We start from the raw sequence: 24,600 nt of genomic DNA, 5'->3' as shown, positions 1-24,600 counted from the left end.
GAAAATGCTAATTCTGAACAGTGATACACGAGAAAGTCATCGGACCGCCCAGGCCAGCGGCTACCGCTTTATCCTCTTTCCATCTGGCTCCAGAGATAACGTTCCTAGTGGTGTCCTATTGCTCAAACCCATTCCCGGACCTGGTTTCCTTCTGAGGAATCGTTATCTTAGCATCAGCAAGAACAGCAGATAGGTACTCACGGAACCCCATCCGCGTTTCGCTTCACGCCACTATGCATTGACGGAGGTCCAGGGGGATTCTAGGCAAAAACGTTGAGTCCAGTGCAAACCGGACAGCTGGACCTTCGACAAACTTACCATCGCCCCGGTCGGAAACCTAAACCCGCCCGTGGGTGTGTCAGGGCGTCTTTGTGAGTTTGGAGCACTCTGCTGCCCAGTCGGCTGTTGTTGATAAGAGTTGATAAGGGCAACACGATTCTGGTTTTGCTGTTGTCGCTCCAGGGATGTTCGTGGTATAATGGGCTTGGGATTGTTGGGAGGCAATATCGCTCCTCCAACGTTCGCTCGTTCTCCTAGCACGCTTCGTTCGGCAGGATGATTTTCGATTTCGGCTTTGATAGCGGCTAGTCGATTCTGCTTCTGCTGTTGACGTTGTGCTTCACTTTGTGCAAATGGTAGTACTTGTGGTTTATTCTCTCTAAACTGCTCCCCAAGGACGCTGCGATCCACATCCTCGGCCCGTGAGCCACTGTTTCCGGTGCTATCGTCCTCGAGCTCTTCGCCTTCACACAAGATGGGCCTTCCCATATCGCCGTCACCAAGATCCACTGTGGCGAGAAAAGCGTCGTCTTCGGAGCCAAACAGGAATGAATCATCGCCGTCGGGCTCAATCGATGACATAGTCGACGAAGAGGTGGCCTTGGTATGGATGTTCCCATTGCCGGAGGAAGAGGAATTGGAATCAGGCTGCTGCAGTGTCGTTGAGAGATTGAGCTGGTTATGAGATTTCGAAGTAGAGGATTTGGATGTGGCATTGATTGGTTGGGGCAGTCTTTGTTGTTGCGGCACCAAGGTATTTTGTTGCGGTGGTGGCTGTGGCTGCTGAGGTAGAGGAGCTCGCTGTGGTTGCGGGGGGATGTATGCTTGTGGCTGCCGGGGAACTGGTGCAGGCCGTTGTTGCTGCTGCTGTTGAGGTGTTGGTGCGCGCTTGTACAAGTGTATTCGTCTGTGCCGGGGGCGGATTGCCTGACGGTAGTGGTTCAACAAATTCTGGTCTTCGATGCAGCTGTGACTTGTCAAATTTCGGCTGAGTCCGTCAGTATGTATGGTAGAAGCTGTCATGGATAGATCAATCCATACCTGCTGAACTTTGATTTTGACGACTTCTTGGGCATATCCCTTGTCATATAAACAATTTCCCAAGAGGTTTCCGAAATTTCTGAGAGCACGCTTGAGACCGTCCGTGACAGCCTCTTTCTTGCACTGGATAACTATCAGGTTGGTAAATTAGACAGCGACGAAGAACTCACTTTGTCCAAACCTTGCCCTTTGCTCTTCGTATTCTCTACCATCCCATATCCAACATCTTCATGAAATGACCCACTAGCCACCAAAGTCACCCGCACGACGGCCGTGATCCCAATGCTATATCTGCGTGTCGTCTCGTCGAAATCCAAAAAGTCGGTGCTCATAGTGACAATACTTGAACTCCAGCCGTCAAATCCAAAGACTTCATTGGCAAGATTTATTATCTTCCAGCCCTCAGCATAAGTAAGCTTTGGCCCTCCGCCAGGACCTGGTCGAGTGGAAATGTATTCGGGACCGAGCTTTTGAGTCAGTTTCTGCTGAAGAGTCGCAGGATCATACGGTGGGTGAGATGAAGAAGAGGCGATACTGCAGGAACCGTGCATCGAAGGGTCAAATGATAGCGGTCCGGACGTCGTGATATTAGACTTGGTACTTCATGTTGCTTGATAGAGATCCTTTGGTAGCAATCGATAATATGGCCGCTGAAGGCCCCAGCCATTCAACTAAGGCTTGTAAAATGGTCGATTGAAAGCGACGCCGTTGAAAAATCGACGTCAAAACAAGAAAATAGTGGATGGTGGTCGCAAACAGACAGAAGACTTTACACGTGTTTGGACGCCACGGTCCCGGTCCGTGACTCCGTGTTCAATTCACGTGATCGTTTTTTAGAATATTGATAAAAAATCAAAAAAAAAACTACAACCACTTTCGAAGATGCTCCAATACTCTGAGCATTACATCCTCGGCGTGCTTTCTTTCGACAAATCTAAAGAGCCTACAGTTTTTTCTTCGGGCGAAAATTTTTGACTGCTTACCCGTGGGGTTCTCTTGGATATATTACCATCTCCACTCGGTCCTTACAGCGACTGTCGGTTCTCTTCAAGCTTCTGTATAGTCCTATACCTTGGCCAAGCGGAACGCGCTCGTCTTTTTCGCCATGGAGAATCAAAACTGCAGTGGTCACCCCAGCTACTCGTTGCACAGGACTTTCCTTTCTCAATCGCCCCTTCCAGGGCGAAATACCCCCGAGCGCGCCCTAAAGAAATCTATATACTGGCTCTGTATATTTCTGGTGGCAGCTTACCTCCAGCTCCGGCGAAGCAGCTTCCATTACCATGCTCTCCCAGTTGGAGACGCCGGCCCCCACAATGGCTGCTTGGAACATGGTCTTAGTTTGCGTGACACCCCATGCCGTCAGTGATCCACCTTTTAGGAATTTAATGACCGAGATATGCCGCATAGCAAGAACCATTTACCATGACTCCATCCCGCTACTGCTAGCCTATCTGGATTAGCAAGGCCGCGGGCGACTACCTCATGCACCATGCTCTCGCAGTCAGGCCAATCGAAAACACCGATACCACGAGCCGCGGCGTGTGCAAAAACATGACCTTTTCCCTGGCCTTGAATACGGCGATCAGCTATGGGATTTTAGCGACGTTCATAGTTTACTCACTTCCTCGGTAATTAGGCGAAATTACAAGGTACCCGGCGGATGCGAGCATCTCGCGCCAATTACAGAAGTAGGGCATATAATCTGTTTAATTGTCGGTAAGCCTTGCCACCGCTCATCTTGGTAAAAACTAATAACCTGGGACGTCTCGGCTGAATCAGTCTCAGCATCAACGGGATTTCGAAAACAAAGAGTAATCCGAGAATCCCTACCGGTATGGCCCTCCATGCAAGAATAGGATGGTTGGCAAAGCACAAGCGCACCTTTGGTCAATGCCCGGGGGATATCTTACCAGGCCGCTAAGTTCGACACCGTCTTTGCTTTTCCATCGAATGACTTCGGTCTTTACCTGAGGTGCGTCCATAAGCCACTGCAGATGGGACGATAACTGTTTCCTTATGCTCGGCCCTGACAGGCTTTTCGCGCAGTACCTTTGCCCACTATCGATGCGAACAGACCACACATTCGGTGCCTCGTGTCGTATGCCAGAGCTCAGTACCGCAGCAAACACATACGAGACACCTGTCGCACTGCGTACTCTTTTGGCGTCCCATGCCCCGAACCATATGGCTTCGTCCTGTGTGCAGAAAAGCGAATGGAATTCATATTCGTCGTCGTTTGATGCAGAAAAAGAAAGTCTGTCGATCCGTGTGTCAGTGTCGGTGGCTATTTCGACAGCTATCATCCCACTGCTAGTAGGGTCACTGTGATTCGACATATCGACAATCCGGATAGCGTCTTCTGTCACGCCATATAACTTCCGTACCAACGCCCTCTTGTCCGCCCCTTGACTAACGTACAGCGTTCGTGCATCGAGGATATTGGATGCCTCATGGTTCTGCAGAGTCAGAATGTGGCCTGAACTGAGCCATATATTCGATCCAGAAGGCGAGCGGGGATACGCGTTAATCGTCACGGGCGCGTCTTCAGAGACAATGGGCACCCTTTCCAGCAACACTTCCCGTTCGGCTGCCTCCGGTCCTCTGTCCTCCCGTAACCTATAAAGTAATTCCTTGCTATCTGGGCTCCAAGTGAAGCTCTCGACATGCCGATCCTTTCTTATGTGGCTTATGGATGATACCTCTCCTGTAATTGGATTGAGCAGGAAAAGATGCGATAGCCCCCGCTTATCCCCTATCCTCCTTGCATCATCTCTATCCCCTCGGGAGGGCCCGTCGCCTGCAGACGTGAAGGCGATGTACTTCCCATCAGGCGATATCTGGAATTGCTGCACACCCTTCTTCATAGGTTCCACCATCAAGGGCATGGGCTCTTCGTCTTCTGCCAGCCTTAAAGAGTAGATGTTTCCTCCCTTCCCTGGAGCCCATCTGTCGGAGAGAAAAACAACCACGTTGGAGTCAAACGGATGGAATACGCCTGCACGGTCGTGAAAATCTCCGTTTGTCAATTGCCGAGCGCTGTGAGCGACGTCTGTCCGTGCAAGCCATAGTTCAGCTAGGACGCGATCAGCTGATTTGTAGAACTGCTGGACTTGATAGAGAACGCGTTCGCCGTCTGGGCTTATGCTGATGTCTCGGACTTTCTGCGAGGATGCTATTTGGGAGGGAGTATGGTGCATGGCTGGATTGGGGGATGCGTTGACAATGTCATGCATTTATTTCCGGCCTTTGCATACTTGTGTGCGAGCTCTCACGTTTGCTTGCCACGGTGGGAAATGCACTGGGAAATATCTGCGCGTGAAGGAAATATCATGAGAACATTCCCACGTATATTCAGCGGCAAGATGAACCAAGAGTTTGTTTGCTTCATAGGTTTGTACACCATACTACTAGATAAACTCTTCACAACTGCTGTGCCTTGTGCACCATTTCCACTAAAGCGCAATAAAGTTTACTAAAACAGGTAAAATAGGGGCGATCTTCACGATCATGTGATATATGTTTACCAGAATTTCAAATTCTTTCTCTTTCATCACCGCCGCCGTCCTTCTTTCAACCTCTCACTCATCCAGAGACTTGCTTCTCAATGTCAACTCACGAAGAACCAATTCAAGGACAATTACCTGCAATTGTAGACTGCGACCTGCTTGAGGCTGCCAAGGAGAATGTCCAGCCTCTTGCCACTGGCCGTCGAGTAACAGCGCTGTCGTCGATATTGTCCACCCCACACGCACACAGAGAATCGAAGCTCTCGGCAACCAGAAACAGACTCCGGATCAATGTCGAAATTGCTATGGAAGATGAAGATGACGATCCTTTGGAGGCCTATTGCAGACTGGTTTATTGGACAGTTGAGAACTATCCCCAAGGCCATAATGCGGAGTCTGGCCTTCTGGAGCTTCTCGAAGAGGCAACGAGGGTTCTCAAAGATAATAGGGATGGGAGATGGAGGGGCGAAATGCGCTATCTCAAGCTGTGGCTGCTCTACGCGAGCTACGTCGAGAGACCCACCATCATTTATCGTTTTCTGATCGCAAACGATATTGGAATCGATTTCTCTTTGCTGTATGAAGAGTATGCTGCGGTCTTGGAGCGCGATGGAAGGTGCGTCGTATGTCCACTACTTCGTTTCTTGCCTATTCATGCTGTGTCATAGGAGGAAAGAAGCAGACGATATTTACAGACTGGGGATTGCGAGACGAGCGTCGCCACTGGATCACCTCAAGGCCAGACACGTTGATTTCGAAAAACGGATGATGTGCGCGTCACCCATTGTAGTCCCCGAGACGGCTTCTTCGTTACCCTCTCGCCGGCCAGCTCTGGCTGCTACTGTAGACCGTACAGGCCCCGTCGTCGCCAGACCCATGGCTCAATTGCATTCTACCAATGCTTCCACATCCAACGCCCCTCTCCAGGTCTTCGTAGACCCAACAGGCTCAGAATCTCGGCCATCGCTAATGGAACAGAACGCGTGGCCAGATATTGGTACACGTAAAACCAGGATCAAGGAGAATATTCCGCAGACCAAGGAGATGGTGGGCTCGACTGTTAAACAGTCCAAGAGGATAGTATCTTCGTCAGGTCCTCGTATCGTTCCATTCGTGGACCCTGCCGAGAGCGCGGCTACACCTGCATCGAAGAAACGACACGCTTCGCAGAGCCATATTGTGCCCTTTGTTGATGACTCAAAAGAAGCTAAGGAGGACGTTCCACCGACTCCCAAGTTTACACCTTTTAGAGACGAGGTCTGTTGATGATCTGTTATTAAAGTGTTGGCATCGCGCTAATTTTATTTGTAGGATGCGTCCGTGACGTCGCCTACAGTTCCGGCCGAGTCTGTCATGCAGATTAAGACGCCGGCTTCAGCTTCGACTGCTAATTCTGAAGCGGAGGCATTGAGGAAAGATCCCTTGAAGAACTACGGGGATCATGGCATTGGTTTTGATGATCCCTAGAGCGGCGTCTTGCTGTGTACGAGCTTACTCTTTCTTGGATCTCAGTTTGGCGCATGTGCTTGTTCTTCTGATATGTTGATTATTGTATTTTTGATCTTGCTTCCTCTTATCTTACTTAAATAAAAATACCAAGATAATCATTTCCTGTACAATAGTGACGCTTAGCTTCGAACATTGCGTATGCGACCTTCTTCCTGGCGTAGAATAGTTGCGAGCGAGTAGGGAATAACCATCGCCGTCTACATTCATTAGAGCTAGAGCCCTTCAAATCGTTGATTCGAGATCTTCAAATGGCGGAATGAAACAAAATGAGGGCTGACTCGCAGAGCGCTACAGACACGAGTTAGACTAAGCCAGGTTTAGGCGGGTATACTTCGTCAATAGTAAACGAATAAAGCAGAAAAACCCTTACCATCAGCGGTGGCGAAAAACTACCAGACGATTCGCACAACCGTGACAGACAGCATGAACTTGCATGACAAGGTAGTTCACTCATTTCACTCATTGAAATGCCCTGGATACGCTGGCAGTTAGGAAACGTCACGACGGTGCTGAAAAAGACTCTTGGAACGATGCCAACTGGATAGACAGATGCTCTCTTCGGTATAGGAAGCATCGCGATTATCAGCAGATGGGCATCTTTGAAGTTTTCAGTTAGCCTTCCTAGAGAGAATACATGTCATTAGAACGTCACGCGAGGTAGAGACGTTTTGTGCAAGTGGCAACATGCTGAGAAGGACACCTTTTTCGGCTGGGGAGGGCCCCGTTTCCAGTGACGCTTCACACAGATTTAACTTCTGAGAAGCCCGCAGTCATTCCGGTAAAATCCTTTTCAGGCAATCACCGCCTCTTATGTTATTGCTTCTACAGCAACGATATGAAATACCTCTCCCGCCTCAGAGAGCTGAAGAGCTCGGGTTGCAGTGCTGAACTTAAGATTCCGTACCTTGGATTGAATCTATTGGTACCTAGCCCTTCTCGGTCTGAAAATTAACCCGTTTCCCTGGTCCCATTCCTACACAAGCGAGAGATATGAGTCGAGCGCTAGGATCGCCGTTTAGGTGGCGGAGAGGTCAAAAAGTGGCCTATGAATGGTTCCGTAAGTCTTGGCTTGCATGCACCTGATGTGTCCTGCATACTCAACCATAAGGTCTTCCCTTCTGAACACGTCTCCAGGTGGAGGAGAAACCCGTCAAGAGAGTAAGTTAGCTCTCGCCGCCTAAACAACGCCATACGCTCGACGTATGAGACTTCAGGATCATTCATAGCACTCTGATATGCACAATCACAGCCACGACAGGACACGCCATAATGCAGTGTGCCCGTAGAGCGGTCGAGATATGGGAGAAACGTCGCTGAAGAGAACTGAACGCCGGAGCCGCCGGTGAAATTCACAGTAGAATGGTGAGTACTGGTTGAGGTTCCGACAGTCCTATAACCGCTCTTCTGATGCAGCGCTTTTCTAAGCGGTTTCTCCCCGAGTCCGATATGAGATGCCCCAGGATCATCTGGCAGGGCCCTTCGCCGGAGACCCAATGCAGCCATGGATTCACGTTGCGTTATGGGTCGTAACTGCGGAGACTCCCTGAGGCAAGGCACGCAGCATCGCTTACATGCAGGAAGCCATATGAACCCGCCGAACTGGTCACATACACTGCATGTGCTACTGCACAGTACGTCGTAAAGCTGGCCGACGGTGAAATATGCAGTCGACCTAGTCAAAGCACAGAGTGCGCTGGGAGCATGAAGAAGCAAGTACTTGTAGGGTATGGACGAGCGAGCGATTATCCTAGCGCGTTTGTTAACACGTTGGAAAGATGCGATAGCGCGCAAGTCCGCTGAACGGAAAATCAATTCGAAGAGCTCAATCGGAAGGGACGTCTAGCGTCCCGAGAGTTCTTGTTGGAGGGGATAGATAATTGTCCGGAATTCCGTACGGAACCAGGTCCAAGACTTCTGTACGAAAATCTGGTCGGCTGTAGGCAAGGACGCTGAGTACCTCTTTTGTCGAGTCCGATGTCAGTGCCATGAATTGCTGAGATTATTATCAGTATTAAATAGATTACCTCGGAATGGTGACAGGGTGCACACCTCGGATATTAATACGCTATCCAGCCCAAGACTAAAAGTAATACTCGGGATGAGAAGTCGGTTCAAGTTTTTGCGGGGTCTTACTGCCATAATGGGACGGAAGTATCCCGGGTCCGGGGACCCTCGGTCCTTGCTCCGGAAACCCGAGCCTCATGCTTGTTATCTCTTCTTTCCGCCGCGTTATGGGCTCTCGTCGGTTGCGTGCACTGGTCTGCCTCTGAGCGCTGAGCCTGCACCATTATTCTGGTCTTTCTTGGATTTTTCGCAGGGCCTCTTGGCGTGGGCGTAGATTCTCCGTGTCTCCAAGCATTACGTTTTTGAAGACCGAGGGATTCCCTGGTATATGAATCGTTAGCCTGTTAAAGGTGTTTCTAGTCGCCAGCCTTGGAATGCTTACTGGCCACTCCACGTCCACGCTCTCTAAGCGCGCTAATTTAAGAACTCCTTCGCGTGGATGACGTTTAGCAACTGCCAGAAAAATACATTTCTGGAACGCTCAATTTCCCTGGTGGCGCTGGTCGGCAGATTTTATTTAAAAAGACTCGATCTTTGGCTTGCACGGTCGGTTTACCCTCGCACCACTGTGAACATGTTCTGTCGTCTGTTGGTCGCTCTCTTCGTCTGGGGTATGCTCCTCGTATCGGCCGCGCCTACGGGGACTTTACAGTCCCAGTTTCCACCAGTAGCCGACTTGAGCGCTCAGCCTCTGGTCGAAACGGCTTTGCAAGCCGCAGCAGTGCCTGTATTTGTCTCCGCCAGCGGAATGGGTGCGGCATCATCGCCCGGTAATGATGAGGGTAGCACTGGGTGAGTTGCATTTAATTCCTGGTTGTGCGTTTCACTGATGTTCAACATTTTAGATGGCTGAGCCGAATGTTTGCCTTCATGAACAAAGAGTCCAATTCGCATCGTCGGAGGTTACGACGGTCAGTTCATCAGTTGGTTTCAGTTTCACTGCGATGCTCATTCTCTTCCAATAGCTACAGTCCACATCCTGTGTGTATTTCCCTGGCGGAACGATGCCCGACATGACCTGATATGTGTTCCCACAGTGACAGATTCATTTTATGACGTATTTCGGCTGATACCCATATCTTTATTTTCTGGTGAGTGCAACAGTCTGCTAAGCGTGGACATACCTAAATCGTCTTTTGCAGGAAGGGTGATGAGATTGATGACATGTATATATTTTGTGATGAACGTATGTCAAAGTTGAAGTTTGTGAACGAAGACGAATATTTCATGTGTGTAAACGTCATTGACTGGCAGTGCCGCAGTGACCCCGCCAGGCGCATGCTCTTGCTTCTTCTACCTACCACCTCTATTCATTTTAACTTGGATACCTGTAGAGTATCTCTTCGAAGATATCTTCTCTTTTCTTTCGCTGTATACAAGGGTTACCTTTTTGGGTTTATTTGATGATGTTATGTAAGCAGAAAAAGTCTGGCAATGGGCATGCAAAGGAGCGCTGTTCTCCCTTCTGTCGCCATCGACAAGGTCCTAGGCCGGGTTTAGTCCTGTGCTCCTCTTCATTCTGGGTACCGGAATTTTTATTTCGCCACTTCAAGCTCTTCTACTCTTCCACGTTTACCGATAATCGAGATGGATCCTCAATACAACGCCTCATCACAAGAAGCCGACGCATACGGACCTCAACCGCATCCATACCTTCACGAACCTCTTCTGTACATATCAAATCTTCCTCCTTATGTTTCCGATGAAAATCTTGCCCTTGCGTTCGTTACATGCGGCCCATTTCGACCAAAAATTGCTCGTGATGGAAGCAGCAGCCTGCTGTCGGGGACAATCGAGTTCAAGTTTCTCGAGAAAGGTTCGTGATTTCTTCCGTTTCGTCGTCTTTGGTATATCTGAACCATTATCAATTCATTACAGCTGAGAAGGCTCTGGCTACTCTTCAGTCACGTCCAATTCCGGGCTTACAGGCCCCGGTGCCTCTCGTATTGTCCCCATACCCCCCGACAAACCCACCAACGCCTCTGCCTCCCCCGTCTGCCCTTCCACGGCTTGTGAAGCATCTACCTCTCGGATATACCGATTCTCAGCTATACGACATATTCCGACCATATGGCGCACTTGCATCCGCCCGCACTCACACCCACTTTGGTCCCGATACCGGTATGGTCGAATTTTGGAACGAAGACGACGCTAGGAACGCAGAAGAAGCCATGCATTGTGCCGATGTCGAGGGACAGAATATTGCTGTACAAGTGTACCAACAACGAAGGACCAGTGGCGCCGTGGGGGAATTCAATACTGCTGCGCCTACTTTCATACCCTCGGGATCTATGTACACATATGGCGCGCAGGTTTGTCGTGTTCTATACTGGTCCGAAGCATACATGCTGATTTCGTGCAGTACTCTCCCCCTACCCCGCCTCATCGTCAGTCTTACAGCCCCCGAAGCCCACCTGCTTCTATTCCCTTCGTACATGGTCCTGGCCAGCAGGTTCAGTTAGCCCCTGTGTCTGGGCCAGGGTCTAGCAGCCATAGTGGGTTGATCGATCCTTGTAATTTGTTCTGCAAAGTACGCAACTTTTTTTTTTTGAGCTTGTGCCACTCATATTGATAGCTTTTGTGATAGAACCTTGATCCTGAGATTGATTCAAATGCTCTCTTCTCGCATTTCCGTCATGTATGTCCCCCTTTGCTCCCCTTCTTTCTCATAAACTAAATCCTTGGTACAGTTCGGTCAAATTGTCAGGTACGTAGTCTCTAAAACCCCCAAGGTTTAACCTTGATAATTTAATACAGTGCTCGAGTCATGCGTACAGAGACTGGGGAAAGTCGAGGTTTTGGCTTCGTGTCGTATCAGACCCCTGATCAAGGTAGGCATCGAAAGCCTGAAAATATACCCCAATTTATCATCGGCATATATAGCGGCCGCGGCCATGCATGCCATGAATGGCGTCCAAATTGGTAGCAAGCAAATTGCTGTTCGATTACATGAACCTAAACAGCTGCGACAAGAGAAGCTGGCTCAGCGTTTCGGTGGACATAATGGACACCCCAGGAATTCTAGTGGAGCTACGAGTCCCACCCTTAGCGAAGGCGCTGAAAGCATTGGAGGCTGGGGCAGTCCCCGTCAGCGTTCTATCAACCTGGGATCTCTCCTGGCAGTCACCATGAGAGGACTGAACGGGGTCGACGGGGCAGTGGGAGCTATTACAACGTACGCTATAATTTACCCTCAAGCTTTCATCTTTCTGACATCATTCTAGGCTGCTCTGTCCGGCACACTCAATCTCCCCATGCGTTACGACGAGCTTGCCGGGCTCTCGCCTGTTGTTCGTAAAGAGGTTTTGACTGGAGACCTCAGCCGCCGAGTCAAGACCTTGGGAACAGTCGATGCTCAAGACGTTGACGCCGTCGTAGAAGCGCTACTCGGCGTCTCATTGAGCGAAGTTGTCCAATGCATCGAAGACCCCGATAAGCTATCTGACCATGTCGAGACCGTGAAGCGCAGCCTCCGTCTCTCTGAAGCTTCGCCACCAAAGTCTCGATCCCCTTCGGCATCAGCATCTCAGGGCTCGGCTGATCCCAATGGTCTTGCTGCCACAGCGAGTGCCCCTGAATACCCTTCCACACCCATATCCGCCAATGGTTCTTTAGCAACACCCCCTAGAACGTCATCCCCGTCTGGTTCTGTTCCACCGACGTCCGAGAGAGATCGGATGATCGCAGCCGTGAACAAGTTTGAATCGTCTCGTCAAGGCGAGCTTACTGAGCTCCTGATGAGCTTGCCGAAGCGCGAGCGTGCAATGTGCTTATTCAATGTTGAGATTCTTCGTGCGAAACTGGCAGATGCGAAGATGGTATTGGATAGCGAAGATGGAGAGGAGGAGGAGGAAGCTAATGTCCCTCAGCAGGTCCCTGTCACGCCTCAGAACAAGAAGACGGCCCCGCCGAAGGTGGAAGATTCACCGCAAACACCTGACCTCTCGTCTCGGGGCCCCTCAGCGACGGCGTCGCCCTTGCCAGGAACCCCTTCTGGGCCTGTACACACGATTGAAACGCTTGCGAAACTGCCAGCTGCTGAGGTTGTTAGATTGGCGTCGTCTTCTCATGCTGCTCTACCAATACCCAAAGCCGATCCGTCAATCGTCCAAGCTACCGATGCCTTCATCGACGGACTTCTGGATAAACCGACGCAGCAACAGAAGCAACAGTTAGGCGAGAAGCTGTGTGTTTCGTGTTGACGCTATTTTGTCCTGTACTGATGACATTGCTTTCTCAGATTCAAAGTCGTCAAGTCCTTTGGTATCAAATCTGCGGTGAGGCTGAAGTTCCGCATTTTCTGCCGGTGTTACTAAAGTTATGTTTGTTACAGCCGAAAGTTACTGTCGCGCTCCTTGATCAAGAAGATCTTCGCGCTCTCGCTCATCTCATGAACAGCTATCCCAGCGTTTTGAGAGATAAAGCTCAAGCCCTGGTCAACAACAAATAAGCGAGACTGTCTCTGTTTACCCCAGCTTTCGAACTGCTCTTCAATTCAGCATATCCATTTTCCGTTTCCACTCTCATTCAGTCACTCGGGGCTCCAATCGTATCTCTTTTATAACAATATATCGGAAGATCTTTACATTTACTATACAACTAGTTGTCTTTTTTTGTGATTTACCCGAGCTTGCTCTCAACGCCACCCACCACCCATTGCATCCCAACCCCTCTTTCTGTAGTACTTACCTTGATGACGACCTTTGATGATGACCAACGTTTTGTGATTTCACTCCAACAAATACTTTTGCTATTTTCCTTCTTATTTCTGGTGCATGTTTCTTCTCTGCTCCCTGAATACAGCACCTCGTTTTTTTCCTGTTTTCCTTTTGCATTTTGCATTTAATGGGGTTATGGAGAATTGTCAAGCGTTGCTAGGCTAATACGATCATATCTTGAATGTAATACAAGTAGTACTGTGTAGCAGAAAAGACGATGAGGTCCGGTTCGTTATCGATCGATCGAAATTTGGGTGGTGATTGCCTGAAATGGATGTCATTGTGCCATGGTGGTGCCAAATAAACACGGTATTTAGAGTGTGACCGTCAATGTCACACATCACAAAAATTTTCTTTCATCCACCCCACCAGCGCTCATCACCATCACTGGACGCCCAGGAAGATTTACCCCCCTCCCCTCATGTAAGTCTCTTTTCCTAGTAACCTATCTCGAGGATGAAACTATTATCTGCAAACCTATTGCGACGTGCACGTGAGTGTACATTGGGCTGGACTTCCTTCGGGATCCATTCAAGTCTCTGATTTCTTTTCATTCTACTATATATTTTGAGCATGAGCTGATGCCAATTCAGGTCATTCAATCTGCCTGTCATCATGACTTGACGCGTTGGAATCCAGGATTATATAGAGGTCTTATCAGTTTTTGGGTCGTCTTTCTATCGGGGAACCGTATCTTCCCACTGTAATGCAATGTGTTATTCTTTAAATCGCATTTTCACTTCGAAGATTATCGTGAGACCGACAAACATCAGAATTCTTTTCATGGAGCCCTCTGGGCCTGGTGCTGGACTGTATCTCAGGAATGGATTACTTCTTTTTTTTCGTAGATGTGCTGATTCTCAGCGCCACGGTGCCGAATGTCGAATTCGTTTTGAATGCTGGTGCCTGCATGTCTTTGTACAGCGTTAGATACGATCCTCGCCGCCACGTGCGAACTTTGAGAAAATAGGGGAGCGTGGGAAGGTTGATGAGGGCTGGGGATCCTTTACGCCTCTCCAACGCTTACGTCCTCCTTCCAGAGGCCCTTCGTCGTGCACTGCGGGGCCGGGTGCGACGACGACGACAACAGTGACGACGCGCCCCTGATGACAACGAAGAGCCAGCCATTTTCTCGGTTATCGCGCTTTGGTGTTTCCTTCAAGTCCAACCCCTCGTCGCGGAACCGAAATCCGGAAAAACCAGCTGCGGAGGACGACAACTGGTATATTCCGTACAATGGCCCTGTCGAGGCTCCCAGGCGACCGTACGCAAAGCCTAAAGAAAGGGACAGCTGGGGTGACTCGGTGTATGATGATGATGATGGGGACGTTGGCAGCCAGCGAGTCGCGCAGAATGGGTGGGATAAAGGGCGTCCTAGGGCCCATACGGAGTCTGCAATCACGGGAAGAAGTGGATTCGTCAGATGTGAGTCACCATGGATTTCGTAACCGACAGCCTACTCGTTCGTATGTCAATGTCGACCCTCCTGGAGGCGTAGGAGAATCTCCAGCACCTCGAATATCCCGCGAATCTACCTCGAAATCGCCTTTTGCCAGTATATTCTCTTTTGGTTCTGCAAAGAAACGAGCATCACCGCCCTCAGTTCTGACAAAAACTGATTCCAAGTGAGCGTCTTTTATTTTTCATGACGGCGACCTTTTCCCGGTCGGTTCGAAATGTGGTCGTGACTGTCAGAACTTCTTGGTTTGATAGGAGACAAACAATATGTGTCACTGAAACCATTTTACTTTGCATTTCGACCGACGCGAGAAAGTCACCTAACCGTGTTTTTATCATAAACTGATAGCAACCGGAACAGACCTAGTCGCCGCGATGTACCGGGAGCCCAGCGGCGATGACGAAGAATACTACAATTCATACTACTCCACGCTGGTCCAATCTCCACTCAGAAATCAGTACCCGTCAAGGCCAGACGATCTCTGTCGTTCTCCAAGCAGTCCTATTGGCCGTTCTGAAAACACACATTCTCCAGTATCCGGCCAGTCATCACCGACACCGCATCCTTACGCATATGTGTTTCCCACTCCTGATTACAACGATCCCCCCGAAAACAGCACCCCTCATGTCCATGAACAGTCGGGACTCTGATCTATTCCAACGCGCTTCCCATGCGTCCATCGCAGAGTACAGGCAACCCTCAGCGCTCGTCTCTTCACCCTTCGTCTGCTGCTGGTCATCGACTAACAAATTCCATCTCCTCTCCCGATTTGCGGCTTTCGCCAGCCTCCTCGTCATCACGAACGCAGCCTAAGTCTTCTATACTGAAAGGCAAAGATCGTTGGCTTTCACCAGAGACGTGGTGCGATGCTCTTTTCCTTCCCAAGCCTCGATTCAAGGTAAAGCAAGATGGGAGCGTTCAATACGGCAAAGGCAGAATAGTCAGCCCGCCGGGAAGCCCTGTCTTCGCGTCGTTCGGCCAGGCTAATCAGCCACCAGGTGTCTTGTCTCGCGCTCTGGCCCAATCTCGGTCGATGGTTGATCTTCCCCGTACGGCAAACAAACACGCTCCTGAGCCATTTTACATTGGTCACCCACAACCTTCAGCATCTGTCAACGCAGAAGCAGGTCCATCAAGGACCGCCACGGCCGCGAAGTCTTTCCCTTGATGATCTCGCACTTCCGAGCCCAGTACCGTCATTAGCTCGGTTCGCTTTTCTGCTTCTCAACGTCGCGACTATATGCTGATGTTATCGATTGTTCAGGGTACTCGAGGAAGGCCAGATTCTTGAACATCAACGTAAAAAATGGCAGATGCAGGCTCAGCGTTCATTTCAGAATAGCCGCGCACGTAGCCTTTCTCGAGCACGGACCAAATCACTTAACTCTAAACAGGCCAAGCGGGCGGAGAGTGATACTGTGAAACATCCACATATCGACTTCCTCGCTGCCCGCTCTCTTTTGGGTAATCAAGACCCAATAAATATCTCCACAAAAGCTAGGCTGCGCACCACGAGCCAACCCAATGGCAGTGGCGGACCTACCTTCTCAAGATCATCACACACACACTCGAATTCCCTGTCAAAAACGTCCAAGTCATCAAAATCACATTCTCAGGGTCACTCCAGGAACGATTCGTGGGGAAAGAAGGTCGTCAAAACAACCGGTGGGGTGCTCTGTGGGTTTGATGCGTCCGCTTTGACTCCGAACGAAGAGAAAAAGCTACCATTTGACGATGCGTTGGCCGGCGATGGAACGAGAGTCATTCGATTTGAAGACCCCTCGTCGGCTCGTGATTCTGTGGTGCGGTTGACCCCGCCACAGGGAACGTCGCCTACACCATCTACAGGGACCGACCTGCATATGGGTATTGCGCTGTCTACGCCACCGGTGGATATGGAGGATCGGGAGTCGATCAGATTGCCAGCTCATCCATACGCGCAAGGAGGGCGGTATACGTATACTAGTCCTCCAAGCCGTGGTTCAGATTATGCTGGTCCGCATCCCTCTTCGGTGACTGGTGGGGGTGACCGGGAACGTCTGGATATGTCTCAGCGTCACAGACTGCCTCCCCGAGCCTTTAACCATCCCTACGCCCAGTATGCCGATCGTGATTCGTACATCGAAAGTGACCGAATTATCCCTAATCCCCGTCCGGATAGTAATGTTTCGCCTGCCTCAAAAATGTGGGCGCAGCTGTCACCTAATGGGAAGGTGCAGGAGATACTTCCTGAAGAGATCAGGTACTCTCCGCTTATTCACGCAAAGGGAACAGGGTCAAATATACGGCATTCGGGGAATATCTTTGATACTATTGGTGTTGGGGAAGCGCTCTTTAGTGCTGGTGAGGTTCGGGGTAGTAAGGATAGTGGACTTGGTGCGAGCGAGGAGCAAGGCGTGCGTGCCCAAGTGGGTGAAAAGCCCCATCCGTACAGCAACTTCCGACAACCCGTGGCATATGATGTTACCAAACCCTTGTTTTTTCACAGGACCGCGACTGAAAAACCTCTTCCGTCACAACCAGGAGACACGACAGCAACACCGGAACGTCCGGCCCTTGTTCATGAGTCATCCTCCTCAACGGACCGGACACCAGAGACCAATTCGTCCCAGGCTTCACCCCGCCCGCTCGGGAGTCCCGATGACCTAGAGCATTTCCAAGACCTCTTTTATCGACCTAGCCAAGTGATTGGACCTGCACTATCTAGGAATCCCTCTTCTAGAAGCGGGCTCACGACTCTAGCGAATCAACTCAAGGAGTTTGAGGAGAGGGAACGGCACCTTTCGGTTGGCAGCAGCTCGGGTTCCAGTCGTCCTGGTGGTGGTGATGGGATGCAGTTCGTGCTTTCGGAGCGGCCTGAGGGTGCTCGTCGGGGGAGCATCATACCTCCGTTCCATCCGTCTGTGACTATCCCGGAAGATGTGGAATCTTCGCGTGCGTCTTCAGTGATTGAGCGATCACCGGTGGAGGCGGCTAGTGATGGTTGGTGAATCTTTTTTCTTTTATCTTGAAATCGACTTGTGCTCAATTTCTTTTCTTCTTTAGAAGCTTTCAAGTTGGGACAAGTAGAGTCCCAGGCAACACCCCTGGCCATGTCTAGCGCTCATCGGTCCTCTTTCATTGGACTCATGTCCTTCTCACCCGGTCGTAACCCGCCCGAGGAAGAAGATCCAGACAACACGATCACAATGCGGGACTCTCATGCTCTGCTACATCCTTCATCCTCAGGGCATCCTTCCACTGATCTCACGCGAAGTAGCTACTTGACTAATTCAAGTCTCTATTCGCGAATGTCCAATCTCTCTGACTTTCCCGTTCCGCCCGCCCGGGATGCGCCAGCGCGTGTCTCGTATACCAGTTCTTACTTTGATGACCAATATACGGCTCGCGATGCTCGAAGCGTCACGAGTAGCAAGCGTATGACCTTTGGTGGAGATGAGGAGATTGACCAACTACTGGCCAGTCTATCTACGAGCTGATTTTCCGGACCGACCTGCCTGTCCTACCAGCCATAATATTGGTTTGTATCTTTATTATTGTTATACTGTACTTACTTGTGAATCTTAGAGAGCTGTGCATGTCTTTCCTGATCTTTCGTTATGATACTTATTGTCATTTGATTCGCTGGGGTTCTGCTTTTCAATAATTTATACGTGTATATCTCTTGCATCACTTTGGATTGGTAGTACATGGCGCTGAAATACCTTTCATATAAGGAAAATAATAATACGGAAATCAGGTGCTACTCGTACAGAAGGAAACATCAGAGCAACTTCTCAAAGCGTTAAAACAACAGCACAGGTAAAGATCAAACAAACAGCGTTCGCCATCCCTCACTCGTCGTATTGTGTGAGCTACAGTCATGTTCATTTAGCGCGACGACAAATAAGCAAACATATAAAATCACTCACGTCTAAAGTCAAAGTAGATGAGCTATTGACCTCCTGGTCACGGTAAATTCCGACGAGGGAATTGCCTCGTTCATATAATGAACCCTTCAAGCTGATGACGATAAATTGGAAAGAATCCGAAGCCTGAGCACGTATATAGTTGGCAATCTTGGCAACGTTCGTGTTGTCAAGAGCGGCGTCGACCTCATCCAAAACAAAGAAAGGCGCGGGTTGATAGCTACACCAACATGTTCAAGTATTGCTGGGAAAATGAAAAAGGACTTTGGTCTGACCTGTGAATAGCGAATAGCAGCGCAAGGGCGGCAACAGTCTTCTCACCACCAGAGAGCTGTTCCATATCCCGGAAACGCTTCATGGGTGGCATCGCATGATATTTAATACCCGCGTTGTATGGTTCCTGCCGAACTCGTTTACACTCCGTCAACCCGAAACCAACGAGGGACGTACCTCATTGTCTTCCAAACTGAGGTATGCTACACCACCCATGGGAGCGGCCTTTCCTTTAGTCAGATCCTTGTAAACGACGTCAATCCGGTCGGAGATGTGGTTGTAGGCCTTGTTGAATAAGTCACATCTGGAATTCTGATATCAGTAAAACAACATTGTCATATGCTCAGGACATGACGCACCGCTTTTTCTTGATTTCTTGGAATTGATCGCGTGCGTTCTTTGAGTCCTTACGAGCCTGTTCTGCCTCTCTCTCCGTTTCGGCCAACTTGACCTCAACATCATCGAGACTAGGGACGGGTTCAATAAGCTGAAACATGTGTCAAATGGCGGATCAGTCCTTACCGTTCCATAGCTTTGAGGTTCGGAGCCATACGTTCAATTTCTCCGTTTAATTTGCTTATTGAGGCATCAAATTCCGCCAGCGCCTCTGCGGAACCATCCTGTTCGCAAAAAAGAGATCAGTCACCTATAAGTGTGCACCAAGCCTAGAATTACCTCTCGTTCGTCATCATCTAGGGTCTCGAAGTTGACTTCAATGCCAAAATCGTCAACACGTTTGGGTTGCTGCGTGCCATCTTCATCTTCGTCAACATCCATGGCGACTTCGTCACGGAGATTCTAGTGGTTTCGTTCAGCCTTGCATCATTGACATCACAAGGAACATAGATCACCTCTTCCATCGGTACATTCCTCAAGTTACCTTCCAGTAAAGGCAGTTTAATTTCCTCCAACCGACATTTACGATAAATCGCAGAACGCTCTAGAGCAAGTTTCTCGATTTCGTCGTTCTAGAAACACAGTTCTTTAGCACCGACAAAACTTGCGAATCAAGGGCCATACTCGAAGTGTGATCTCTTTGAGAGCCTGTTCGAGAACTTTCGATGCCTTGAGTGTAGTCCTCTTCACTTGGTCTACATGCCTGGTCTTTTCTTCGAGGGTCGACTGCAGTGTTGTCAGTTCTTCCTTAAGCGACGCTATCATGGCCTCCGAATTGGATATATCGTTCTCCGCGGCTTCTTTCTGATCCTTGAGCTTCTCCAGAACACCCTCTTCGGTTGATATTACACCCTCAAGATGCTGTAAACGCTCGCGCGCACTCTCCAGTGCTTCGCTTTCAAAATCGCGCCTTTATGTACCAAGGAAGGTTAACAGACAGAAGTAGTTCAATACACATAAAACATACTGATGCGTCAAACGTGCTATCTGACTGTCATATCGTAATCGGGCTTCACTTTCTTCTTGGGCAACCTTCAATTGGCGTTCTTCATATTCACGGATGTGCGAAACTTTGATCTTCCGGCAGAAAGACGAGAACACTCGATCTTCAGCAGTATTGATCGAAGACTTGAGGTTGGCAATCTGACCCTGTAGGTTATCGTATGCGCTTTGGACCTATGCCACAAACTTGTATCAGATATCAGCCGGATAGGCGACTTGATCGCACTCGACCTTTTTCAACTCGGGTGTATTGTTCTTCAGTTCCTTGTCGATGTGCCGAAGCTCATCTTTGATACCCGTGAGCCGGAGCTTGCAAGCAGTCTAGACACTCGCGAACATTAGCAAAGGAGTCTCGCGGTGGTAATGCACACATTACCAGATCATCCTTTGAGATAGTAATTGCCGATTCTAGACGAGAAACCTCTGCAAAGAGGTTGTCATCATTCTTTCCACGAGGCTTCTGCTTGCTGAGATCGCGAAGCGTGCCAAGAAGCGAATCTCTTTGACGTTTCAGGCCTTTCATACACCGCGTCAGCATCACAACTCTTACCGCAACGCAAAACGAACCTTGTACATCCTTTTCATCCCACTTCTTTCCTCCACCATGAGTACTCCGGCCACCAGTGATTAAACCACTCTTGTGAATGATTGTACCCTCCAACGTCACAGCTACATACAAAGTCGTCTGAATACTATTCACTGATGTAGAACAGAGAACACGATACCTTTCACTTCCTGCCCTTTTTCGTAACAGACCATCCTCGCCACCTCCATCGTATCACAAACGAGGGCGTTGCCACACGCATGATGCAAAGCCCGCTCTACCGCCGGTTCATACTGTATCACATCGAGTGCCAACCTCGCTCCTTTCGCAAATGACCGGAACTTGTCATTGACTGGCTTCACTTGAATCGTGTCCAAAGGTATGAATGTCGCCTGTCCGGCGCGTTGCGTGCGCATGTACTATGTACACATCAGGGAAGTCATATTCATGTCAAGGAGGAAGAGAACAAACCTCAATACAGTCAATGGCTGTCCTCTCTTCGTCAACAACGACAGAATCCGTGTTCCGTCCCAGCACAACAGACACTGCGGTGTCGTACTTCCTTTGAGAAGGCTTGCACAGGTCGACAACACGTCCGCGAACACCTTTATGGTAGAAGATAAGTAGAGTGAAGAATAAATATGGGTGACTGTACGCCTACCTGGAAACAGGCGTTGAAGATTGGCCAAGGTTTCCTTCAACTTAGCCTCCTTTTCCGACTCGTGCTGGTCAACGCCTGCTTGCAATAACTGCTGGTAGATGTGTTGAAGTTTTTCGTTAGCTTGAGCTTCTAATTGCCTATAATACAATACACATTGTTACAAACGTCCTCAAAGAATAATTTGTCAGGCACTTACGCAATCTTAGTCCGCTCCGATTGTTGATTGTCCAGTTCCTGCTTGGTAGCAGCTAGCTCAGCCTGAAGGGTGGATATTTTCTGTTCCAGCTGGTAGACGCAACACCTTTAAACTTGGGACAGACGACTGACGTACAGACACACGTACCTCGGCCTTCTTCTCAGTCTGCAGACGAGAGTCTTCGATTCGCTGATTCCGCTTCTCGGTATAGCTTTGCTGTTTTTCTCGGAGAAGATTTAGGGTCCGTCCTGAGGTTTTCTCGTCCCTGGTCAGCATTTCTAGCGATTGTCGCTCATCGACGGCCAGCGAGCTTGCAGAGGCTTTCCTGTGTGATGGATGTCAATATCAGGGGCAGTACAGAAAGAACATTGGCCTACAATCGCGCATACTCCTCCAGACTCTCTTCACTCAGAGCCATGTTATGCTGTGAAGCCATCCTCTGTGCCTCTAAGCAAAGATATCAAACAACCCCTACATAAAAATGGGTGGGAACGAACCTTGAGCCACGTTGGCAGCCTTCTGTACAGTCTCAAGTTCATTCTGCAGCTTATTCACGCGTTCGCTGACGTCCCGCTCCGTTTTTTCCACCTCTTCCTTCGTCTTCTTGGCCTTGTTCATCTTGCGGGTAGAGTGAGCAATTTGGGCCTCTAGGGCCGCGAGGTCGGGTTTCTGAGGTAAAATTGAGCAATTTGTGCTCTGAGCATGGATTTGTGTTACACACCTTTCCTTCTAGTGATTTATCGGCCTTTTTTATCTTCTTCTCCATTTGCATGACTGATGTCCGCGATTTAGCCTGGTCTGCACGGGCTGTCTCCAAAGCCTGGTCATGGATACGTTGTTCATCTCGAAGCCCTGCTAACGCCTTATTTTGCGTCGTAATTTCTCTTGAGTTCGAATCTATGTTCTCTTCGATATGAAAAAGCTTGAAGAGGATCCGTTGGAGATTCAAATGGTCCTGATGGCCAGTCAGACAACCGAAGCATTAGAGCGAGTGGAACGTACGCGTTTTTGACACAAAGCTTCGAATCTTTCTGCTTCACCCTTTTGCTCCTTGTATTGCTTGATCTCCCCCGCGATTCCACGTCGCTTCGAAAAGTTAAACGTTGCGTTCTCAGTCGCCCGCTCTTGGTCCTCCTTAGCTTTTTCATATTCTGCAGCAAGCTCCAGAGATCCACTGATTTGCTCTATAAGCTTTGCAAGTTCGCGGGGTGACTGAGACGCGACAGCTTCAACATCACCCTGGAAAACGAGGAAATTCTTGGCTTTGACAAGGATGTTATGGGAGATGAGAGCGGCGTTGTAGTTGGTGTATGTAACAACCTTGCCGTTAAGTTTGTATTCCGAAGCGCCAGTGGTAGAGATCCTAGACAGAACGCATTAAATGCCGCACATCGGAGGCAACGCAACTCACGTTCGTTGAAACAGCCACTCTTTTCCGTCCCCGTCTACGTACACTGCTAGCACCCATGCCTTCCTAGCGGTGCCCTCACCCTCATCACCATCGTCCTCATCAACAGATCCGGTTCCCTCTTCAATGCCGCTCTTGGCTAGTTTCCGACCGCGGTACACAAGATCCTTCAATTGAGAGCTACGTAGCTGTGCGCTCTTCACACCCAGAACGAAGGATATGGCATCCATCAAATTGGACTTTCCTGCTCCATTAGGTCCAATAATTGACGTGAAATTCTTGAACGGTCCAATGGTTTGGTGTCCGCTGAAGAAATCGGACATTAGGGGTGGCTCGCGCCAATCCTATGAGGAACGTACCGATATGACTTGAAGTCGCAAAGCTCAATGCGTACAAGGGGCATATTTGCTATCAGTGAAGTCGATAATGTACAAGGAGGGAAGAGAAGAGTGTGGCAGCCAAAGGCTGCAAATGTTCGTCACGGTTCGCGTCAAGGCGCGTGTCACATCAGGTCACGCTTTTGTTCACGATAAAATGCCTGCCCCTGCCCGATAGACAGTACTGATCACTGCTTTACAGTACTAAACTGTAACACGGCTACGAGCTACTCTCACATAGAATCTTCAACCCTGTATCGTCAGGGTGTAACATTGAGTGAAGACCACCGGGTTGGCTCTGTCCTCACATATCCGTAATGGCGGGGCAAGAAAGATGGTTATATTATCACTGTCATAAAATCACTCCTCTGCTTGTGCCTGCGCCTTGAGTTTCGCCAGCTCCTTCATCCGGCGAAGGTAGCTGGATAGCATCGTTAACAGGAAAGTGGTTCTACAAACATGGATACGCACTCGTCATATTGACATCTGCATGACAAGATATATCAGCTCAAGGGCCACCCTACAACGACAAGTAACGCACTTCTCGTATGCATGCTTCTCATGTTCGCATTCCCATGGGAGATAGTTGTTCTTCGTCCGACAGACGTTGAGCGGAATGAGTAACCTGCGCAATATTTGTCCCGTTGAGCATGATTCCTTCTGGAGGCCAAGAGTGTAAAAAGCAGCATACGCAGAGCATGAGTCTCTCCAGTGTAGTGGAACTGCGTTCGCCTTGAGCTCGCTTTGGGAGGCCGTTGTCGACGAAGGCATTCTTGACGGTGGTGGTCGGGACCGTGTTTGTAAGTGTTTCCACTCTGTGTGCCAACTCCGGGCCGTCAGTACCGGTGCCGAGATTTTCTTCAGATAATGTCCTTAGAAATGGCATCCTCGTCACCATTTCTGCTACTTACCTTCAAACTGTGATCTTCGCCACGATAACAATCGCACACGACGTGAATTGTATCTATTTCTTTAGCCCCAGCCCATTCTCAGTCAGCAACGCAGTGTTGTCATACTTACTTCTTTGGTTTCAGATGTAGCAGACTCGGATATTGCATTCAAAAGCCTCAATAGTCCGTCAGCTATACTGTAAGTGCAGCTATCTGTGACACTTATTGAGATTCTAGTGCCACATTCTGAACATTTACTATACCCTTCACACAAACGAGGCAGACCCACAGCTGATACACTGTGATGGTCTTTACGGAACTGCTTCACGGCCCCTCGCCATGGATCTCATAAATGGAGTTTGTCTC

General features: G+C 49.4%; 9 protein-coding genes across 9 annotated transcripts; 4 read left to right on the top strand and 5 right to left on the bottom strand.

Moving 5' to 3' along the window:
- Positions 1-1,317: 1,317 nt before the first annotated feature.
- On the bottom strand, positions 1,318-1,871 carry EV420DRAFT_1275003 (Rad52/22 double-strand break repair protein; the record flags this gene model as incomplete). The annotated part of the gene is made up of 2 exons (XM_060467877.1): positions 1,318-1,443; positions 1,491-1,871. Coding segments are annotated over 2 exons (507 nt in total), but the record flags the coding sequence as incomplete, so codon positions are not given.
- A 187-nt stretch (positions 1,872-2,058) lies between these two features.
- Positions 2,059-4,815, bottom strand: EV420DRAFT_1338392 (Alpha/Beta hydrolase protein). The gene is made up of 7 exons (XM_060468899.1): positions 3,154-4,815; positions 3,080-3,093; positions 2,945-3,025; positions 2,745-2,909; positions 2,573-2,694; positions 2,304-2,524; positions 2,059-2,254 (listed from the first exon to the last, which is right to left on the bottom strand). Exons 1-7 carry the CDS (start codon positions 4,554-4,556, stop codon positions 2,185-2,187), a joined length of 2,076 nt encoding a protein of 691 aa, XP_060327143.1. The 5' UTR covers positions 4,557-4,815; the 3' UTR covers positions 2,059-2,184.
- A 5-nt stretch (positions 4,816-4,820) lies between these two features.
- Positions 4,821-6,296, top strand: EV420DRAFT_1630762 (other/BUB protein kinase; the record flags this gene model as incomplete). The annotated part of the gene is made up of 3 exons (XM_060476125.1): positions 4,821-5,445; positions 5,498-6,086; positions 6,141-6,296. Exons 1-3 carry the CDS (start codon positions 4,928-4,930, stop codon positions 6,294-6,296), a joined length of 1,263 nt encoding a protein of 420 aa, XP_060327142.1. The 5' UTR covers positions 4,821-4,927.
- Positions 6,297-7,183: 887 nt separating this feature from the next.
- EV420DRAFT_1564416 (uncharacterized protein) lies at positions 7,184-8,515 on the bottom strand. Its single transcript, XM_060473977.1, has 3 exons — positions 8,239-8,515; positions 7,441-8,177; positions 7,184-7,381 (listed from the first exon to the last, which is right to left on the bottom strand). Exons 1-3 carry the CDS (start codon positions 8,323-8,325, stop codon positions 7,354-7,356), a joined length of 852 nt encoding a protein of 283 aa, XP_060327141.1. The 5' UTR covers positions 8,326-8,515; the 3' UTR covers positions 7,184-7,353.
- Positions 8,516-9,861, top strand: EV420DRAFT_1564414 (uncharacterized protein). Its single transcript, XM_060473976.1, has 4 exons — positions 8,516-9,194; positions 9,248-9,313; positions 9,368-9,493; positions 9,545-9,861. Exons 1-3 carry the CDS (start codon positions 8,842-8,844, stop codon positions 9,417-9,419), a joined length of 471 nt encoding a protein of 156 aa, XP_060327140.1. The 5' UTR covers positions 8,516-8,841; the 3' UTR covers positions 9,420-9,493; positions 9,545-9,861.
- Positions 9,862-9,989: 128 nt separating this feature from the next.
- On the top strand, positions 9,990-12,852 carry EV420DRAFT_1646844 (uncharacterized protein; the record flags this gene model as incomplete). The annotated part of the gene is made up of 10 exons (XM_060477962.1): positions 9,990-10,218; positions 10,281-10,714; positions 10,765-10,932; positions 10,990-11,040; positions 11,093-11,109; positions 11,160-11,233; positions 11,286-11,560; positions 11,627-12,588; positions 12,643-12,679; positions 12,736-12,852. The coding sequence occupies 10 exons, from the start codon at positions 9,990-9,992 to the stop codon at positions 12,850-12,852; spliced, it is 2,364 nt and encodes a 787-aa protein (XP_060327139.1).
- A 1,037-nt stretch (positions 12,853-13,889) lies between these two features.
- Positions 13,890-18,323, top strand: EV420DRAFT_1564407 (uncharacterized protein). The gene is made up of 7 exons (XM_060473975.1): positions 13,890-14,538; positions 14,576-14,745; positions 14,971-15,205; positions 15,265-15,667; positions 15,717-15,786; positions 15,844-17,561; positions 17,625-18,323. The coding sequence occupies exons 1-7, from the start codon at positions 14,227-14,229 to the stop codon at positions 18,056-18,058; spliced, it is 3,342 nt and encodes a 1,113-aa protein (XP_060327138.1). The 5' UTR covers positions 13,890-14,226; the 3' UTR covers positions 18,059-18,323.
- On the bottom strand, positions 18,236-23,469 carry EV420DRAFT_767071 (condensin complex subunit SMC1). Its single transcript, XM_060483403.1, has 24 exons — positions 23,327-23,469; positions 22,971-23,273; positions 22,562-22,922; positions 22,281-22,514; positions 22,057-22,228; positions 21,937-22,006; positions 21,707-21,884; positions 21,560-21,648; positions 21,364-21,500; positions 21,174-21,307; positions 20,884-21,121; positions 20,726-20,827; positions 20,535-20,674; positions 20,390-20,479; positions 20,124-20,332; positions 19,781-20,066; positions 19,612-19,728; positions 19,436-19,558; positions 19,283-19,380; positions 19,120-19,227; positions 18,938-19,064; positions 18,763-18,887; positions 18,491-18,707; positions 18,236-18,433 (listed from the first exon to the last, which is right to left on the bottom strand). Exons 1-24 carry the CDS (start codon positions 23,368-23,370, stop codon positions 18,413-18,415), a joined length of 3,723 nt encoding a protein of 1,240 aa, XP_060327137.1. The 5' UTR covers positions 23,371-23,469; the 3' UTR covers positions 18,236-18,412.
- A 235-nt stretch (positions 23,470-23,704) lies between these two features.
- Positions 23,705-24,115, bottom strand: EV420DRAFT_1275018 (B18 subunit of NADH:ubiquinone oxidoreductase; the record flags this gene model as incomplete). The annotated part of the gene is made up of 4 exons (XM_060467879.1): positions 23,705-23,765; positions 23,816-23,830; positions 23,886-23,969; positions 24,036-24,115. 4 exons carry the CDS (start codon positions 24,113-24,115, stop codon positions 23,705-23,707), a joined length of 240 nt encoding a protein of 79 aa, XP_060327136.1.
- Positions 24,116-24,600: the final 485 nt, after the last annotated feature.

The sequence above is a fragment of the Desarmillaria tabescens genome (assembly GCF_030435595.1).
Source record: "Desarmillaria tabescens strain CCBAS 213 chromosome Unknown EV420scaffold_37, whole genome shotgun sequence".
NCBI lineage: Eukaryota > Fungi > Basidiomycota > Agaricomycetes > Agaricales > Physalacriaceae > Desarmillaria > Desarmillaria tabescens.
This window is presented reverse-complemented; position numbering and strand designations above follow the sequence as displayed.

Coding starts and splice junctions, on each gene's coding strand:
- EV420DRAFT_1338392 (XM_060468899.1), bottom strand. CDS start 4,556: ATGCATGACATTGTCAACGCATCCCCCAATCCAGCCATGCACCATACT. Junction 2,525..2,572: donor CTGCTTCGCCGGAGCTGGAG/GTAAGCTGCCAC, acceptor AGATTTCTTTAG/GGCGCGCTCGGGGGTATTTC. Junction 2,255..2,303: donor TATCCAAGAGAACCCCACGG/GTAAGCAGTCAA, acceptor TAGGCTCTTTAG/ATTTGTCGAAAGAAAGCACG.
- EV420DRAFT_1564416 (XM_060473977.1), bottom strand. CDS start 8,325: ATGGCACTGACATCGGACTCGACAAAAGAGGTACTCAGCGTCCTTGCC. Junction 8,178..8,238: donor GTACAGAAGTCTTGGACCTG/GTTCCGTACGGA, acceptor TCGGGACGCTAG/ACGTCCCTTCCGATTGAGCT. Junction 7,382..7,440: donor TCAGAAGGGAAGACCTTATG/GTTGAGTATGCA, acceptor AACCATTCATAG/GCCACTTTTTGACCTCTCCG.
- EV420DRAFT_1564414 (XM_060473976.1), top strand. CDS start 8,842: ATGACGTTTAGCAACTGCCAGAAAAATACATTTCTGGAACGCTCAATT. Junction 9,195..9,247: donor AATGATGAGGGTAGCACTGG/GTGAGTTGCATT, acceptor TCAACATTTTAG/ATGGCTGAGCCGAATGTTTG. Junction 9,314..9,367: donor CATCGTCGGAGGTTACGACG/GTCAGTTCATCA, acceptor CTCTTCCAATAG/CTACAGTCCACATCCTGTGT.
- EV420DRAFT_1564407 (XM_060473975.1), top strand. CDS start 14,227: ATGACAACGAAGAGCCAGCCATTTTCTCGGTTATCGCGCTTTGGTGTT. Junction 14,539..14,575: donor TCACGGGAAGAAGTGGATTC/GTCAGATGTGAG, acceptor CGTAACCGACAG/CCTACTCGTTCGTATGTCAA. Junction 17,562..17,624: donor GGTGGAGGCGGCTAGTGATG/GTTGGTGAATCT, acceptor TTTCTTCTTTAG/AAGCTTTCAAGTTGGGACAA.
- EV420DRAFT_767071 (XM_060483403.1), bottom strand. CDS start 23,370: ATGCCCCTTGTACGCATTGAGCTTTGCGACTTCAAGTCATATCG. Junction 22,515..22,561: donor AAGCTTTGTGTCAAAAACGC/GTACGTTCCACT, acceptor ACTGGCCATCAG/GACCATTTGAATCTCCAACG. Junction 21,501..21,559: donor TCGGAGCGGACTAAGATTGC/GTAAGTGCCTGA, acceptor ATTGTATTATAG/GCAATTAGAAGCTCAAGCTA.